The sequence below is a fragment of the Gobius niger genome (assembly GCF_951799975.1).
Source record: "Gobius niger genome assembly, chromosome: 13".
Classification (NCBI taxonomy): Eukaryota; Metazoa; Chordata; class Actinopteri; order Gobiiformes; family Gobiidae; genus Gobius; species Gobius niger.
Genome location: NC_136864.1, coordinates 27,398,870 through 27,418,096, shown reverse-complemented (window position 1 = coordinate 27,418,096; position 19,227 = coordinate 27,398,870). Strand labels below are relative to the sequence as shown.

At 41.3% G+C, this 19,227-nt stretch overlaps 2 protein-coding genes across 2 annotated transcripts; one reads left to right on the top strand and one right to left on the bottom strand.

Moving 5' to 3' along the window:
* Positions 1–1,772: 1,772 nt before the first annotated feature.
* On the bottom strand, positions 1,773–19,188 carry rpap2 (RNA polymerase II associated protein 2). Its single transcript, XM_079568968.1, has 11 exons — positions 19,103–19,188; positions 13,052–13,097; positions 11,474–11,588; positions 11,219–11,383; positions 11,050–11,138; positions 9,733–9,768; positions 8,837–9,650; positions 7,611–7,714; positions 7,398–7,478; positions 6,498–6,566; positions 1,773–2,190 (listed from the first exon to the last, which is right to left on the bottom strand). Exons 1-11 carry the CDS (start codon positions 19,158–19,160, stop codon positions 2,046–2,048), a joined length of 1,722 nt encoding a protein of 573 aa, XP_079425094.1. The 5' UTR covers positions 19,161–19,188; the 3' UTR covers positions 1,773–2,045.
* LOC306972809 (uncharacterized protein) lies at positions 16,108–18,147 on the top strand (the record flags this gene model as incomplete). The annotated part of the gene is made up of 4 exons (XM_079569515.1): positions 16,108–16,135; positions 17,375–17,657; positions 17,741–18,019; positions 18,138–18,147. Exons 2-4 carry the CDS (start codon positions 17,398–17,400, stop codon positions 18,145–18,147), a joined length of 549 nt encoding a protein of 182 aa, XP_079425641.1. The 5' UTR covers positions 16,108–16,135; positions 17,375–17,397.
* Positions 19,189–19,227: the final 39 nt, after the last annotated feature.

Here is a 19,227-nt window from a genome sequence, read left to right as displayed (position 1 = left end):
CTGTACTCAAAGCTAATAGTGAGAGTGAAAGAACCTCACCCTGCCCAGTGCCCCGCCCCAGTGGAAAAAACATTGAGCAACATTGACCCTTACACGTGACCTTGTGTTTCGTTTGTTAGGACCCACTTTATAAATGTCTCATTGAAGCCCATGCGCCTCAGAAAACCCCAGTCCACCCGATCAAAATATTTGATAATATTCTCCTGGAGATTTGTTGGTTTAGAGTTTTAAAATGTTGTTTTTAATTTCCTCTCTTGTAATTTGGCGTGTCAATAGATCGGCTTCCTCCTCTGTCAATTGGTTAAGACACATCGAGTTGAAAAGGTTCTGTTTTTTTTCCGGCATTATTTTGACAGCTCACTTCCTTGTACAGTTCTTGGTAGTCAGTGGCAAACGCCTTTGCCACATCCTTGGGTTGTGATAGCATTTCCCCAGAATTTGGACTTGATTCAATGGAATTTGCTTTTCGCAAATCAACGGTCTGCTTACCAAACTCGTAATACTGTTGATTTGTGAATCGAAGCTGCCCCTCTGCTTTATAAGTCAAGGAGTCATTTAATTTCTGTCTATTTTCTTTCAACATGTTAAGTGTGTCATTATTTTGTACTGTTTGATATTCTTTCTCTGCTGTCTAATTTTTTTTTCCAATCCCAATTGTTCTGCGAGCCTCTCTTGCTTTACTCTTGGTGAAATCGCAATAATGTTTCCCCTTAGGACACATTTGGCTCCCTCCCATAATACAGTCGCATTGTCATTAAATTGAATAGACTCCAATAACACTTCCCTAATTTGTTGTTGAATCAAACATATCTAATCGTGACTGTAGTGTACATGTGAAAAAAAAGCTCAAATCTTTTTCCTTAGGATGCAGGCGACGCCAAACATCCATCAAACCCAACTCATCCATCAGTGCACAAAGAGTTAGAGTCAGAACACAGTTAAAATCTCCCCCTATAAGAATAATCCCTTCTGCTTTGTCTGCTATCAATGATGCAATATTGTTAAAGAAAATAGAACAGTCCTCATTTTAACGCCCCCTACACATCCAATCACCATCAGAAATCTCCTCTCTTTGTCACTGAAAATGTTCTCATGGCAAAAATACACTGACTTGTTGAAAAGAATAGCAACTCCTCTTTTCCTCCCACTTCGATGTGAGGGGCTCTGCCGGTATTTTAGACTCGGAGTCACGTATTCTAGCATCCACTTGCCAGCTCTGCGTTTGCTTTTTTCCTCAGCTGAGTCCTGTTTAGATTAGTCATGGGGTCACCAGAAAGCTCCCCCAACAGGCAACAAAGTTTTAAAGGAAAGTCCATTACAACAGAGAACTTCCGGAGCCCGTCGCCTTTTCCTATTAGGCTTCAGCAGCTAATAGCAATGCTATGTCCATTCATTTCACAGTCTATGGCTGTGCAGCGGTTTCAATAAATAAATGAACAGACAGAGCGCCCGTGTGGCTACAGCTATGGCGAGTGTTTTTACTCCGCACTGAGAGGACTAGGCTTTGCAAAAGAGGGAGAAGTGAGGTTTTCCTGGATACATAAGACCCCAGGCGGAGCTTTGTGGGAGCTGTCGCCGCGGTGCTGAGGACAGCCTCTAAGGAAAATCCAAAGATTACTCAAAGATGTGCAAGTGAAATACAACTCCAGAACATTGTAACATGGTTAAGAGCTCTAAGAAGTCGATTTTGCTTAACACCCCGCCTTTATAGGAATTATTATAGCCTTTATAGTGCTCTTCCAGATGTTCAAAGACGCTCATGTGTGAAGTGTTAATATCACTGTTTGGTGTCTTTATATTCCTCAAATATGTCCCCTGGGCCTGAGGTAGCAAATCCCTGCCATAAAATGAAATAGAAGTGTATGAGCTGCTGGGAGTGAGAGACCCGTTTATTTATGCTGGTGTTGCATGTCCTGAACGCACTTAGACAACATAGGAACAAACGTGACAAATGAAATATTTGAACTGATTTTCGTCAAAACTGGTTGTAGCTAAACAAAAATACACATTCAGCTGCGGGCCACACCCTGAAGCTATGGGGAGAGTCAGTTTGTCTGTGATTTGAACATGTGCACGAGGCTGAGCAGGTCGTTCTCCTTCAGCTGCAGCCCCTCCATCAGAGTGTGGAAGTACTGCACAGACGAGTCCTGCTCCAGAGACTGTCTGATCAGCGGAGACACCGCGGACAACCTGCCCAACAAAACACAGTCACATTAGGGACATCAACCAGGCTGCTCCGTGTGGTTGTACCAGGGATGACAAAGTACATTTTTTTCGTTACGATTATTGCTTGATGGAGACAATGCAATTTCACAAACAGTAAAAAAAAAAAAAAAGAGTTGATAGTTCTGAACTGACACTAGTTAAAAGGTGAGATTTTTGTGTAAATATTTCTACAAAAGAGAGCTGAGGTTATCATTTTCAGATCGGACAATGTTTTACAAGAAGAAAGGGCCGATGATGATTTTTGTGGATTTTATTTATAAAATGTCTTGTCTATAATTGTGTGTATGATGCTTCTAAACTGTAAAATGTGTCAGTGTTGAACTGTGACAGTTGTATGAGAGGAATAGGATGATTTATTCAGCACATTCATGTTTAGTAGGTACAGTAGAAGCTCATTTGAAAGACAAAAATCAACAGATCCCAAAACAAAAAAAAAGTAAGTCTCTCTCTTATGGTTCCCGAAATTATAAGCAAAAGTTTGCAACATATATAATATACAATATAGGTGTACAAACTTAAAAGGGGCAGAAATGTTCTATGATTATGTTCCAAATCATTTACAGCCGAAATACAAATATGAACATGTCGGTAATACTTTAGAGGAGGCCTCCGTTAGTTGAAGCACAGGGACTGAATTCTGAATGTTCTGATTATTCTTATTTGTAGGGCGCTTTTCGCGACACAAGCCACTCAAAGTGCAACATTTGGAGCGCTCGCCGCGGCCCCCCCTCCGCCCCCCTGCCCTCTCCTGTGTCCAGTGTCCGCTTCACCTGGGGCTAGAGTTGCACAGGGGCCATGCATTATTGAGAGTCCACACAAAAGGAGGCCAGAGCGGCTACAGCTGCCAGCCGCACGCCGATAAGACGCGCCGCTAAATATTAATGACAAGACAACAGCTACGGAGCTAATCAATCAGAGAAGGGGGGTTATACATGTGCGATCCAGTCAAATCTGTGGGCCAAGGGATTCCAAGATAGGAAGGTTCCAAATCGGCTTCATAAATTATAGGAGATTGAAAAAAAAGAAGGCTTTAGCAAATCCAGTGACATCGCACATTCTACTTATTTATTTATCAGGCACTAGGAAACCTCTTCTGACGGACAATGTTTTTGAGATTGTCTCTAACCAATCCTTAATGGAGCAATATTAAAGAATAAATCAATAAATCTAAAAATCAACATTCAGAAATCACAAACATAAATCCATGTTTTACTTTAGCCAAACGCTGTGCTCCAGGGCTGTCCAATTAATCCAAATGAAAGTGCAGTTACAAGAATTAGACTGATCCGTTACAAAAAAAACATAATAGAGGGGGAAAAAAAGTAAATAACACTAGTAACTCTACAATGTGTTTAAAGCAGGTCCTCCACTCTGAGCCGTGCACATGACGGTTCAATTACGGGGCGCTGCATTCATTTACACAAATGAACATGCTTGACATAATTTGCACTTTTTAAAGCAGTACTAAGTAACTCATGTACCTCGAGGCCATAAGCGCCGCTGCAGGTGTGTCATAGCATGTGAGAGTAAATACTACGCTGACAGAAAAGAAAGGGGGATATTGTACATCCAATTACACAATGGAGATCTTTTTTTTTTCACTCAAACCTGGCTGTAAACACTGTTTAAGTGGCGCTAGCCCGCAGTTAGCTTTGCCCGTTAGCCTTCTTCTTCGTGATTCCATTTGTGTGTATTAGTGCCTCCGACCCGCAGACAGGGAAGTTGCAAGGGTGGTTTTCTGGCCAGAGGCTCCGGGGGGAGATGAAAGTTACTTAGTACGGCTTTAAATGATCCAAATCATATATTTACATTGTTATGTAACAACGCAGAATATAGAATGGGGAAACTGATTTAGCATGTTTAGCTGGGCTGGATTCGGGTGTGTTGTATGACATATGACATAGGAGGACACAGTATTTGTAGTGTTGATCAGTACAACACACATTTCCTGTGGTACTAACCCTGAATAACACTCTTATTGCTAGAAGCTTATTAGGATCAAAATCCATGTAAAGCGATGTCCTTACTTCCAAATTTAAACACCATGTAAATAGGAGTTCATTAATTCAAAAGCTTTGGCTGCTAATTAACAGCTAGTTAACAACTAACTAGTATGATAGTGACCACTTAGTTAATGCTTTATTATTAAGTGGTTGCTGAGATTTTTCCCACGTGTACAGATTTCCCCTCAGAGCCTTAAACTTTAAAATATTGTTTTAAATTAGTATATTCATGCATAGGGGAGGCCTAAGTGCTGTGCTGCCCCTTCAATTCAAAAACATGAAATATGCTACATTGAAGTAGATTTGTGTGCAGAATGTGCTAAATTCCTGTTGGCCAACGTAGGTAATAATAACTTCCTGTCCCCATTCGACTGAAGATTTTAAAATAAGAGAAGATGAAAAAAGCAGAAGAAAATTGCTTAACTGCTGCTCTCCACATTATGACCTTTTCAGAGTATGCCCTGTCCGAGGTAAATCATAACTGGGCGTAAGGCGAGCCTGCGGGGAGTGTGAAGTGCCTTACTCTGTGCACTCCGTGTGGACAGAGGGGCCTTTATCGCGCTCGCACACGGATCTACTGCCGCAATCAGGAGCCAAGATAAGAGCCACGCGGATCTGAACTGAAGTCCATATGGCCCCGCGCAAACAAAAGCTCCTCACTCCGCTATCAGAGAGCGCAAAATGAAACCAACTTCGTTTGAGCGACACAAAGCACGGACTGGAGGCCAACTGTGATTGAGTCGGCGTGGGTTTGTAACACGAGAGCGGACGATGCTCATTTAAATTCTATTGGAGACGTTGGGATTGAAGATCAAAAGGGGGGAAAAAGTGATTCAGTCTAAACAAGTAAATATTTTAGTGGAGGAAACATGAAGCTTAGACGTAGTGGTTATGCAAAACTGGATTAACTCAAACCAAAGAATAATGTCACTGAATGAGCAACGACAATAGACCAAGGCCAGATTAGATTCTGTCATTTCAAGAAAGATTTTTGGAGACATTAATCAATTCCCTGCAAAAAAGGGATTCAGCGTTCTTGAAATCAAAACATATATTACGACGGGACGACAGAGCCAATGATGCCAAAGTAACGATCAAACAGGATAAAGCCATAAGAAATCCATTATCTCCTCCCAGTGCTGTCATTTTTCATTTGTCCACAATTACCCCAAACCTCAGCCGACTTTTATCAAAAAGGATATGGACGTGGTGCTTTACTTTACAACAAAATGCATCCTCTGCATTTGACGCCGCTGGAACGACCGGTAAGGAGCAGTGGGTGGCAGCTGTTCCACGCCCAGGGACCCATCTCCAGCTGTGGACCTATTATACATGTTTTTAGTGGTAGGGGAAACCGGAGTACCTGGAGGAAACCTACAGGCACGGGGAGAACATGCAAACTCCACGCAGAAAGGCCCCGTCCAGGTGGGAATCGAACCCCGGGACCTTCTAGCTGTGAAGCACGGGCGCCAACCACTGCGCCACCGTGGCAAATCCCTTCTGAGTCGGTGAGGTTGCGGCAAAAAAAATGGAAACAGACGGCGGTAGAGACATTGATTTTTTTTTTTTGCGTTGGGAGGAGCCAGCCAGAGCTTTCCTCCCTCAACTCCCTAGGCCTGGAACCTTCCTAACTAGCATCGAGTTAAAATTCGGTCACGAGTTTATACACCACCGGTACTGCTGGTGCTGGTATTACTGGTACGCTGGAATGGAAAGAGATAGATACTTTACGTTTTCTTGTTTTGGAATCTACTAACTTTTCTACTACTAACAATCCCCCAAAAACAAGAACATACTGGAACCGTACGTGATAGAAGTTTACCATCTTTTGTTTTGGAATCTACAAATTGAATGCTTTAAAAGAAGCCTGATATTTCTCGGTCCTACGGAAGCTGGGCAACAACAAAATTAATAGTCCTACAATGTCAAAGTGTCTGGATGTTTGTTTTTTTGTATATTTTCATTTTATTCCCTTAATTTTCTGCTTGATTTTTGTCTTGATTTTCTGGTTCTGTCATGTTAATCACAGTCCTATGACCCCACCACAGCATAAATATGATGCCAATATCAACTGTCCTAAAAAACAAAGACATACAACATTTAAAGCAATAAAACAAAAATAAACCAGGCCAGAAAAATGGTTCACAAAAGCCACAAGAGTCAACATTTACAAACCGCTTTGTGCCATTCACGCAAAAAGGTAACAAAGACCTTCCTTAGCCTTTGTCCCATTGTGGAGAATGAAAACATCTCGTGCATGTGACTTACAGATGCAGGAGCACCACAGCGAGGAGAGTCCAGGCCGGAGTCTTGTGGATGATGTTTGTGTTGGTGAACCTGCACACAACGACACAAACAGAGGTGCTTAGTCATCGGCTTCGAAGCCACAACAATGGAGCGCGGTCGTCGGCCTGTTGCATTATTTGTGCCGCGGCCTGGTTTACAGCTCCTCCAGGACAATCCCAGGAAACCGGCCGCGCTCAGACGTCTCATGGTGATTTAAACAACGCACTCACACAGAACAAACTGTGGAGACACGAGCTGCGGGGGTAATTTAAGTGTTTCTCAAATACTACGGGTTTGAATCAACAAGTGTGGAGTGAGTAGAGGAGAGAGTGATGGCAGTTAGGCCAAAGCTGACCTCTAGATGGCGACAGTGCGCTGTGGCATTATTTACCTACTATGCACTATTTACACCACTTAATCAAAAGTTAATTGTTCATTTATATACAAATTTCACCATGTATTTCAAATGATTTCATCTTATTATTTTCAAAATAAGATGTTGAGGGAGAAAACTACATGAAGAGAAAGAGAAATACTAATGGGCAGTTTGGGCACCTTACTGTATCACATTATTTAAACTTAATTGTCTTAATGTAATTCTTCAGTAATGGAGCGACTTTGAACTGATCGGAGCATCTCTGATGAAGCTATTTGGACTGTGGAAACAGAGATGCATCACCTTCTGACATCAGCAGGTGCCCCTTTAGAGACAGTGATACAGATAATTCAGCCATGCAAATAAAACAACTCCAGGTGTGTTATAGTTTCAGGAGCTAAACAATAAATACTTTAAAGTTTCACCCACAGAAGCAAAACTGTAAATCTTGGCGAGGCTTTCACTTAATTGCATTTTATTCCCGTGCACGTATGGCAGTCACTGACCTGAACGTCCGGACGAGGTTGTTGAGGTCAGTGGAGATGTCATTCATTGTCAGGCCCAGAGGACCAACTATGTTCTTGAGGCTGAGGGGACAAAAGTAATGCAAAAATTAGACTACAGCAACGTACACGGATATGCAGTGCCTCTATAATGTTTGAGTACATACTGTATGTCTACTGTAAATGTCAAAGAAACAGATGCCAGGAGTGTCTCACCAGCTGCTGAGTTTGTCCACAGTGATCTTCTTCTGGATGATGTGCTGGGCTTTAGAGTCCACCAGGGGCAGCACTGGCTCTTTAACAGGCTTCTCTGAGGTCACCTTTAGGACACAGATGAGAACACGTGAGGAATAAGAATAGACTGAAGTGATTTACCCTTTCATTATCCTATCGCTTTTACAGACTGAGATATGTTCTTAACTTAGACGAGTTGATGCGTAACTGTCTGGTCTTTGTGCGTGCGCTCAGTTACACAAATGTTGCTACGTTCAGCTAAAATTAAACATGTCACAATATTGTAATGTGTAATAACATAGGAGTCCTTCGACATCCGCACTTTACTGTGCAGATGTCGAAGTGCTCCAAAGGTATTGTTACGGCTTACAACATAATACCCCTTTTTATCCGCTTAAAAAAATCAACATTTAATTAAAACGTTTCATTTTGCGTAACTAGCCTTGGATCGTGTAAGGTTTCACGTAACTGTATTTAAATGGGGAGAACAGCTTGGTAGCTTCTAACTTCACCCCAGTTTGGGGCTACAGCTTTGCTGGGAGAGGCTAAATGCTAACAAAACATTTGTGTGACTGAGCGCACGCACAAAGAACAGACAGCAGACAGGTACGCATCAACTCGTCTAAGCTAAGGTAAGAACATATCTCAGTTAGTTTAACTATATTTCAATTGATGGAGTTTGTAAATGACAGATAACTGTATTTTTACATTTTTACTCAGTTTGGACAATTACAATTTTAATCGATTTTATTGGAAATAAACTTAAAAAGGTCTCAAAAGTAAAACTTCTTAATAAGCCATGGAGTTTGCTTTAGCTTTTTATTTTTATCATCCACATGCCTCGAGCTCTGCTGTGATTGATAGCCGTCTCCATGGAGACTCAAGGGGAAAGGGGCGGAGTTAAATGGTGCTGTATCTCGGCTCACAGCGGGAGAACAGCTGAAGATCAGAACGGGAAACTCTGTTTAAGCGGCAGGAAACTTCATGGTGCACTACGAAAACACAACACGCAGCCTTTGTAAAGCCACGCGTCCTAAATATATAGGACCTAAGGAGGTGGTTTTTGCCACGCTGCTAAGAATAGCCATCGGTAGAGGTTCAAAGAGGACTCACAAGTTGTGCTAGCTCAAAACACAACCCCAGAGAGAATTTGTCCTTGACTTATACACTCTGCCTCTTAAGTTTTTATTATTATTCAGGTCACTCACCTGCGCACCGCGCTCCTCTTCCTGTGTGACCCAGGTGCCTTTGTAAAACTCCTTCACCTTAAGCTGCATCTCTTGGGCCTCTCTCTTCAGCGTTTCATAATCCGGAGCCGTCTCTGCTCCTTCCTCTCCTTCCTCAATGTCGTCCTCATCCAGCTCCTCTTCCTCCTCCTCCTCCTCCACTGCCCCCGGCTTCCTCTTCAAACCATCGGACCCGTAGAGAAACAACAGTGTCTCCGCTGTGCTCCATTCCCTAAGTGTCTTCTTTAAACTTTCCAAAAGGTTGTTTCCAATTGAATCTGGTCTGTTCCCGTGTTGCTTTAGTAAACTTCTCAATCCCTCAGCACCTTTTTTACTCATTCCGACTTGTGTTATGTTGGATCTAGTGGTTACGGCGTCTGTATTTTGAGGTAAAAAGTGTCCTTGCTTACTTTTGACAGAGGCATTGTTCAGCTTGGTGTCCATTTTGGCTTTAGTGGACAAACTGCCTGACTTTAACTGCGCTGTCTTGTTCCCAGTGACCTCCTGTTTGCCATGTTCTACAGTTATTCTGTCCACACAAGCCGCCTTGTTCTGAGCTTTAGTTTCTTCTTCGTTGCGTTTTGGCGTGTCCCCCCAGTGCACTTTAGGTCCCGTCTTCTTGGACACGACACTTGAGACAAAGTCCTGCTCATTTTCGCTGTTATCGCTGTGGTCTGAACCGTCATGTGGTAAACCCGACCGACGAGGGTCTTCTGTTTGGCCGGACGAGGGGTTTTCGATGTCCTCTGCCAGCAGACGTTTCGCAGAAAGCAGGATTTCTTCACCCGAGCTCCCACTGAACAGATCGAGAGTAAGATTAAATGATACAAAAAGAATACACGTATTTGTTTGCATAATGTAAAGTATAATGGAAGTACCTGTTTCCTTTCTTCATTAAAGTCACTTCACAGGGACTGTGAGCAAAACAAATTGAATTAATGTTGATTACAATGTTGTAATATCATGAAACGCACCCTATTCAGGAAAAAACAATCCAGTTTCCCCAAAGTAGTACACGGTTTACACTGCAATGGTTCAAAAATGTTCTTTAAAATGAGGCGTTACACTGGCCTATAGACTTGTTAAGGCTGGGAGTTAAGAGGTTCAACATTATTATAGTAAAGTTTTTAATCAGCGGATTGCAGATTTTGATTGGATTTTGATTGGCTGATTGGTCGATTTGCATCGCTGATATTTTTTGGCCAAACATTTTAAACTGTCTCTTCTATAATCCTGTGTATTATACTTCTAAACGTTTCAGTGTTGAACTGTGACAGCAGGGGGTGCTGTATATTCATTTTTATAAGGTACCTCAGAGGGATCTTGTTTAAAAAACAAAACTCAATAGATTCCAAAAAAAAGGGTGTCTTTTATGGTTCTGACATTAAAACTTGTGACCGTCTTTCACCACCATGTTCCTCTGCTCTCCTGAGGCCGAGGAAGCTGTGGGACGACTCATTTTAAAGATCTGACTGAGCTCTTTCCAATGAAAATGATGGATGGAAGTCCCATCACTTTCGGTTCTGGACATATTGCCAATTTTATCGGCCAGCCAACATATGAACAAGTACCATTGCATAAAATATTTGCACTTCTTAGGACCGCAAGGCCCAGATCAAGATCAAAATAGATAAACTAAGCCTAAAAATGACCAAAAATAAATAAATGAAGTGAAAACTCGGTGGAAACTGAGTCTTAACCAGAAAATCAGCTGACTAAAAAGCATGAAATTATTTCTTATTAAATAAAGTCTAAAACTACAGTGAAATCCAGAGACAAGTGCTGCGAATGATCTATAGCTATCAGAACAACACATCAGATTTCTCTGTTATATCATGTCTCTGTTTTTGTTTCTGTCCCTCTCGGATAAACCAGATCAAACAATAACCTTGAGAACCACCTGAAGAAATCCAAGCACCACCAGTGACAATATACAGTTTTTAGAAAACTCATTTGCAAAGTTTGCATACTTTAAAATCTTTGGATTCAAAAAGGCAAACAAAGACATTAGGAGACATACACTATGTGATATAAATATGATCAGTTCCTTTATAACTTTAGTGAGTACAGTGTTACATTTGTGGAAAGTTTCCCACCAAACTTTCCTAACCCTGCTTTACAAGATGATCAATTGGAACTGGAAGCAGTGTAAAAGCCTTAGTTGCAAAAGGTCGGGACGTTGAATATTCACTCACCTTTCATGTTTTCGCAGCCAAAGAGGTGTCTTTGAAATTTGCAATTCAAACTGTTTTGACGCCTTGTAGCAAAAGTTACTGCAAAATAACTGAAGAAACGATAAGACAGCATTTCTAAAGTACTTCACCACAAAAAGTATTGATTCACTTGCAGAAAAGCGTTACTCACTTTGCGCTCTGTGATGTCATACACCTTATTTGTCTTGGTGGAGATCTTGAACTGTTGAGTTGGGATCTTTCCAAGTTTATGGGGACAAACGGGGTAGCCGCAGAGTTTGACGATGGATCTCTCCTCCACAGTGTCTTTATAATTGGCGGGAGCGATGAACCGCGCCTGGAAAAGCAGCAGCAGCATTGTCTGAAATTATTCAGAAGCAACGAAAAGCAGAAAAACACAGAAATGCTGCAGTTGTGATTGACATACGCAATCAATGAGGAAGTCCTCAGTCACACTGTCCTCCAGGAGGCGCTCTACAATCTGCAAAGCCCTTTTTTCAAGTTCAAGCTTCTCACGCAAGGCTTCTTTCACTGCTTCTCTCCTGGAACAAGATGAAACAAAATCAAAAAGTAAGATAAACGAGAGATGAGAGATGATGTCTCTCATCTCTCGTTTGTATAATATACACTTTCTCCTGGAAACAAAAAAATGCCTAATCTTCACAATAACATGTTTAATTATTTCAATGATTTCTCTAAAGATTTATTTGGGAAATTGTAATATCAAGCCATTTTCTCAAAATGCATTTTTCTCACATTGGACAACATCTCCATGTCAGTAGCTCCAGCAGACTTTCCAGTCTTAGACTTAACAATATTTTGAAGTTTTTTTCAGAGAGTTTTTTTAAAGGAATAGGCCACCGTTTTTATATACTGAGATATGCTCTTACCTCACTTTAGCCAAGTTAATATATCCCCGTCTGGTCTTTGTCCGTGCGCTCTGCCAGGCAAACGGAGCACATGCTCAGCCTCTCCCACATGTCACATAGCTCCAAAAAAGCTCACGATAGAAGCTACCAAGCTCTTCCACGTGTTCCCTATTTAAATAAAGTTACGTGAAGTGTTTTCATGCGAAGTATATTTACACAGAAATGTAACATGTCGATTTTATAAGCAAATAAAAAGGGGAACTATATTGTGAGGCGTAATGATACAAGGAGTAAAACGTCCGCGCAGTAACTCCTAAAGGTTATTGACGGAAGTGAGCGGGGGAAGTCTTTAGGAGTTACTGCGCGGACGTTTTGCTCCTCGTATCATTACGCCTCACAATATAGTCCCCCTTTTTATTTGCTTATAAAATCGACATGCTACATTTCTGTGTAAATATACTTCGCACGAAAACACTTCACGTAACTTTATTTAAATAGGGAACACATGGAAGAGCTTGGTAGCTTCTATCGTGAGCTTTTTTGGAGCTATGTGACATGTTGGAGAGGCTGCGTATGTGCTCCGTGTACCTGGCAGAGCGCACGGACAAAGACCAGACGGGGATATATTAACTTGGCTAAAGTGAGGTAAGAGCATATCTCAGTATATAAAAACGGTGGCCTATTCCTTTAATAGCTAATTCCAAGCCAGATTTACTGTGTTGTGTCAAATAACAAGGCGACATTTACATTTTTACAGATATTATTTCTATATGAAAACATAAAATGACAAAAAAAAAACTATTATATTTTTTTCTTGATTCTTGAATTGATATTGCTAAAAAAAAAAAATGTTTCCCTATTCACCTGCTGTGTCTCGTCTTGTGTCTTAATATAAAAATAATTTATTTGATGAAATGCGGTTCTGTCCATTTACATTACAGTATGTATCACTCCTATTACGTCAATAACAACATGCTTCTTTTCAGTTTTCCTCAGGTTGAAATTGCTAATGTTGCTAACCTCCACCACAAGGTAATGCCAAGAGAAACTCTTAAGTTTACTTTTTAGGACTTGTAATGTTAACACATCACCATCGTGGCAGTTTAAATACCAAAATATGTATCCACGAACATTACCTTCTTGCTTCTTCCTCAGCACTCAAAGCTTTGGCCTTTTTCACACCTGGGAAGAGAAAAGCATTCATCAAAAAAAAACACCACAAAAACATGTCAAAATTAAATATGAAATTGTCTTTTCTGGAATTTGAGCCTTTTCACTAATCACAATGGTAAGTTATAAAATATTTTGTGGCTCAATGAAAGGACTCACCCCTAAAAAGGCTAAATTTGTCATCATCATAGCAGCATTTACCGTTATCTTTCTTTGTTTATCTAATGTACCTGGACAGACACACAAAAGCTCTATAGGAGAGAGACAGTTGCACATGGTCATTACTCTGGTCATTACTCTGACAATGATTTTCCTGTGCATATGACACTGAAAGTATTTTATCTGCACTCTTGCTTTTCACTGCAATTAGTGTACCGTGTGAGGGTGACCTATGCCCTATCGCCATGGTTACCACATTCCAAGAGATGAGCAAAACCCCCACTCCAAAAGCCCCAGACCATTTTATGGCATTGGAATGTCTTCACTTCCTGTCTTGTGAATGGCTGATCAGATCAAACACAGTTCAGGACAAATGAAGTGTTGATCTTATCCTTTAGACTTCACAACAAGAGATGAGAACTCTTTATTGACCTTCAAATTGGACTAAAGACTGAATCTCAAACTTCCGATTTGAGTAATAAGCCAGTTCTTTAATTCATGGAAAGTAAGAATGAACTCAACCAATCTGTTCTAATGATGTTCTAATTTTTCCCAAGGTCAACAAAGATGCAATGTACATACATACTGTCGAAATGTCGGTAATGCATTTGGAAAGTTTGTGAAGTTGTTAATGTGTTTTTTGCAATAGAAATGGATTTCCTGAATTCTCTCCCAAGATAAGCCTTCCTCCCATCCCCTGGGGCCCCAATAATATCGGGTTACGGACTGAATCGATTGGTCGAGTCCCGAAGGGGCCGCCCCCCGGTGTAAAGAAAGGGTACAGGAAGTAGTTCTAGCAGTTTGAGTTGAGTTCGAGTTGAAGCAGTTGAAGTTTCTTTTGAAGTTCAGACAGACGGAGAAGGGGAGATGGCAGGAAGGGAGCACATGGCGACATCCCCCGCTGAACTCTGACCTCTCTTTGTCTCAGATGGACCACAAGAATCTTTAAGTTTGAGCCCGTCATTTGACGAGTTACTTCTTTTAAGAACATTTGCATTTTTCCTACAAGACCACAACATTTTTGATCGCTGAGCTTTCAGCGCAACCATTTTGAGTCTAGCTTGTCAAGCTAAAACGCCCAAGGCCCAGAGGGGCTGGAGACAGGCCCCCGCCACACCTGCATCAGCTTGAGATCGCCAACCCGAGAGCCCACGACCAAAGGCCGTCGGACACCAGGACTTTGGAACGCCGGACCACAGTTGGCGTGGAAAACCTTTCTCTCACAGTCGTAAGCGCATCTCACAGACCTGGCTCAACAAGACCCACATAACTTCTATGCAAACCACCTTACTGACTTTCAGATACAATTTTAGAACATTTTATCTGATTATTCATCCTGTAAGCCTTCTAGGTTATCCTGTTTGCACTTTAATATCTAATGCCGTTAATTGATTTTGATCATTAAACCTCCATAAACCACAGTTTGCTTTGGTGTTTCTGTGTTTATTATTTCAGACTAAGGGTCAATGTGTATCATTCAAGAACTTACTTCCTACAGATAAATCTGTAGTTTAGCCTCCTATTCTTACTTTTATTTTGTTCGCTTTTTCCGAACTGGTGCCCCATTCAATTTTAAAAGAGGGGGTATTATGTTTTTTTCAATCACATAGCACCAGTCTATATCACACTACAATGATGACCAAACCTTCTGTTGGTCTGTAAATGCAGTAAATTAGAATAACTGCCTTGTATAAAATTGCTCTCTCAAAATGGCTGTAGTGAATGTCTTGAAATAGGCCTCTGTCTCTTTAAGAACCTCTGACCCTTTCCGACACGCCCCCTCCACACGCTGTCTGTGGCATCAGTGGGGAGGGGGTTCTGCTGAGGAGCAGTGGTTGGTTACTCGGCTGGTGACGAAAGCTCGGAGGCGTCTCCAGGAGGTGGGGGCGTTCCTAGGAGGACTCAGGCAAACCTATCCCTAAAATGGCCGCCATCAGAGTTTTTACAGATTATTCAAAAATACGTGAATGTGCCAAGGCAACACTTCAGGCATGTTTTTAATGAGGGAATGACATAATAACATGATGTAAAGCTTGAAAAAGTCCATTTTGCATAATACCCCCCCTTTAAGGCTAATCTACAACCTATTAATGAATGAATGAATGAATGAATTAATAATTAATTAATTAATAAACCCTCATACCATACATTAGTTAATTTTTAGGTTGATGTTTAATGGATTTATTTAATCTGGTTTCTTGTAATTTTATGCAACTGTGAAGCACTTTGAATTGCCTAGTGTATGAATTGTGCTCTGCAAATAAACTTGCCTTGATAGTGATTAGATTCACAAACCTGCTGTATTATTTCTATGGTAGAAAGGTCTTTCTACTGGCACATATGACGCCCATATCTTTGAATAGCGTCACCACCGTTGGACATGTTTCAGTGAAAATAATTGGACCATAGTTTAAATGTGCTGAGAGAGAAGACACTAAGAAAAAGCGAAACGAAATTTGCATTTCGACTGTTACCATAGTTACCACCATGGAATTTGCAGCTGCCCACCGCCTCAATTTTAACAAAAGGCTCTTTAGAGTGTAGGGATGTCACGTGAACGAACCTATTATTGAACCTTTTTTTCGACCTATTGTGGTTTTTCAGCCTCCCCGTACAGCGTACACGGGGCTACGAGCAACGATTAGCTGCTCACGAGGACGTACGACAGAAAACCGAGCACAGGCTCTCGGACATATCCGTCGTGTTTATCCTGGCGCGGCAGTAGACAGCGTAGACCGCAGAGACAGCAGAGACAGCAGAGACATTAGAGACAGGAGAGACAGCGGAGACAGCAGAGACATTAGAGACAGTAGAGACAGCGGAGACAGCGGAGACAGCTGCACGCGCCCGGAGGAAGGACGGAGAGACGGACGCGCACAGAGGTGAGCGAGGTAAACACAGCTGATCACGTTTTCCTGAACATATCACCGCAGACACGAAAGTCTGCAAAAGTTGAGAGGTTATTTAAGCTATGCTTGTTATATGTGTTGCTGAAGTTAGCCTCGACAAGTGTAGCAGCTCAGATGATAAAACAGTGGGACGGACCGAACTTGTATCCAGAGACGACGCTGGATCACGCCACTCGTAGAGCTGGTCAGTCGTGCGTGTTTACAGTGTAAGACTCTGTGTGAGTTTATGATTAATTTAGCACGTTAAAAATCAACTTTAAGTGTTTTGTATGCTTCAAAATATATTTGAAGCATACAATGATGTGTCAACACTATTGCACTATCAGTTTCTATAGAGGGATTCTCCCTCCTGAAATGTTGATTATAGATGATTCCTGCCACACTGTTACTATGATTAGGCCATTAATATTACTATCACTTATTAAAGCCACACTACGGAACATTAAAGTTAAATGTCATGTCACAACAGCAGCTGCCAGTGATGACAAGGCAGGTTTTCCACTACTTGTCAAAGCTTGAGGAAAGGACATAATGTGTAAATGTTTGGGTGCCATCTCCATGGAAACGAGCAGACAATGTCCCGCACCCAGCAAAGTTATGAGTCAGGTGTGAATCTGCTCACAGTAAAGACATGCCTTGTTTTGCTATTACAGTATTATACGGGGGGCCATAATGTACTGAACGCTTGTATTTATTTATTTATTTATTTATTTATCAGGTGAAATATTACACAGTATAGATTTAATTATAATAGATTTTACTTTGAATAAAAATAGCAACCTAATTTTATCCATTGTACTTGTATGTTGCCATGACAACTGCAGTTACTGGTTGTACTGAATGACTGACCTGTGATTTGATGATTCTGGGATATAGTACAGGTGAGAGTTGAGTTTAATTTATACCATAGGGTTGTTTACATTAAAGAATGTACTGTATTACCGTAGCTCTTGATTGTTACATTAGATGACGTAATGTTATATTAGTTAGCCAACGATAAGGGTTAGCGATAGCACTGTGTGTAACAGTTAGCGTTAACTGTTAACGTTAAATTAGTTATTTCGTTTATTTTACAATACTGTTTTTGTTTTGTCACATTCAGTTCCAATCACAATCATATCTCAGCAGTCACTGTCAGTGAGTTTGAGTAATAGTCAATAATGATCCAATAATTATGCATATGCTCCTTGTTTTCTCCGCCGTCTCTGTGCAGTGCTGAAGGTGTCACCACCTGTTTGTGGAAAATGTCTAAAGGCTACGTGTTCAGATCTTGGGAGAATGAGCATCCGGCTGCAGCTCGTGAGGAGATATCTGCGCAGTTTGAAAGAACGACGGCGCAGTATGATGCAGAACTGAGTCGATCCAAAGCTGAAAACCAGTGGAAACAGAGGCTTCCTCAGCAGGCTCTGAGCAGAATAGTCCTGTCAAACCAGGACTTCACAGCTTGGATTAAAGAAGAGCCAGAGGAGCAGAGCGTCACTCTGCAGGACGAGCAGCTGCCAGGGTAAGGCTCCACCATATTCACAAGCTTAACTGCAATTTCACTTCAAATTCTTCTTCAAATATTAATATCTAAATCATTTTCAGGCCTGTTCAACAGTCCAGTGATGTCTGTGTGAAGAAAGAAGAGTCCTCACTGGGAGAGGACATCTCCGACTCTGAGCTGGTGATTGAGAGACACGCTGAGCTCTCTGCTGACTCTGACAATAATGATGACTGGAAGTGTCCCATGGAGACAGAGGTTGATGGAGCCCACTACAACCCAGTTCAGATCAGAGACAGAAGCATCAAACTCTCTCCCAAAAAACAGTCTGCTGCAGAGACCGGCGCCACTGTCGGCGATGAAGACGAGCGGAACAAACACATGTGCCCTTTTTGTCAGAAGAGATTTAGTATTAATTCAAAATTACAATCACACATTAGAGTTCATACAGGAGAGAGACCTTTCGACTGTTTGTTCTGTGATAAAGCCTTTGGCCTCAAGAAAACTCTAGATGAACACATAAAGACGCACACTGGCAAAAAACCATTCAAGTGTTCAACTTGTAAGCATCGATTTGCACAGCACTCTACCCTTGTCTCTCATACGAGAACACACACAGGAGAGAAACCGTACAGCTGTTCCCTCTGTAAAATAGCCTTTGCCCAAAAAGGAACTCTAAACTCGCATATGAAAACACACACAGGGGAGAAACCATTCAGGTGTCCGACCTGTGACAAAGCGTTTGCTTACAAGTATCAACTCCAAAAGCACATGAGCTCCCACCGAGCACAGACCCCAGAGGACAACGACATGCAAAGTGTTGGAAGAATATTCCAAATACTCAGCATCCCATTTCAAAGTATTTGAAATATTTCCAGTCCTCTAAACACAAACTGCCTTTACTGATCAGATAGTATCAGACTCTTTTGAATGCTTTCTTCAATGAATTTACTCTGCACTGTAACTCACCAAGGAAAAGTCCTCACTTGCCACAGAAATACTTGTTGTACTTTGTGACAAGCCCTAATCTTATGTTCGTTTTGTAGTTTCTGTTCAGTTTGTTTTGTAGCGTGAATTTATGCACACATTTATACTTTATACTTAGGGCCTGCCAGTTGAAAGTTTGAAATAAACATAAAATTCAAGGTAATGTGTGTAATGGTGGCTTTTTGGCGTGTTTTTGTCATGTTTTTGTCATGTTTTTGTGGCTTTTCAGTTGCCTTTTCATTAGTTTGCTGTTGTGTTGTGAATAAAATCGCTCAGTCCGACTGCTTTAAGAAGAGGAATTAGGGGAGTCAAGGGAAATAAAGCAAAGTATAATAAAGACTCTTATGGCAGCTGAAAAACGCGACAGAAAAAAACATTGAATTCAAACCAAATTTCGAAACAACACGCGGCTGAAGCACTGAACAACGTTAAACAATATGAAAACACATCGTCTGAAGAACTTTACAAGCCTATCGTACCCTTTTTGGATGTTTTTAAGACGCCAGCAGGCTGTTTCTTCTCCTCACTCTCCTCCATGCCGATTCTGTTTCGGAAGCGCTTCAACTTTGACCCGTGACGTTTGGAACTACGGAAAACCAACGTG

Coding starts and splice junctions, on each gene's coding strand:
- rpap2 (XM_079568968.1), bottom strand. CDS start 19,160: ATGGAGGAGAGTGAGGAGAAGAAACAGCCTGCTGGCGTCTTAAAAACA. Junction 11,139..11,218: donor ATGACATCACAGAGCGCAAA/GTGAGTAACGCT, acceptor TCGTTTCTTCAG/TTATTTTGCAGTAACTTTTG. Junction 7,479..7,610: donor GTGGACAAACTCAGCAGCTG/GTGAGACACTCC, acceptor TTGTCCCCTCAG/CCTCAAGAACATAGTTGGTC.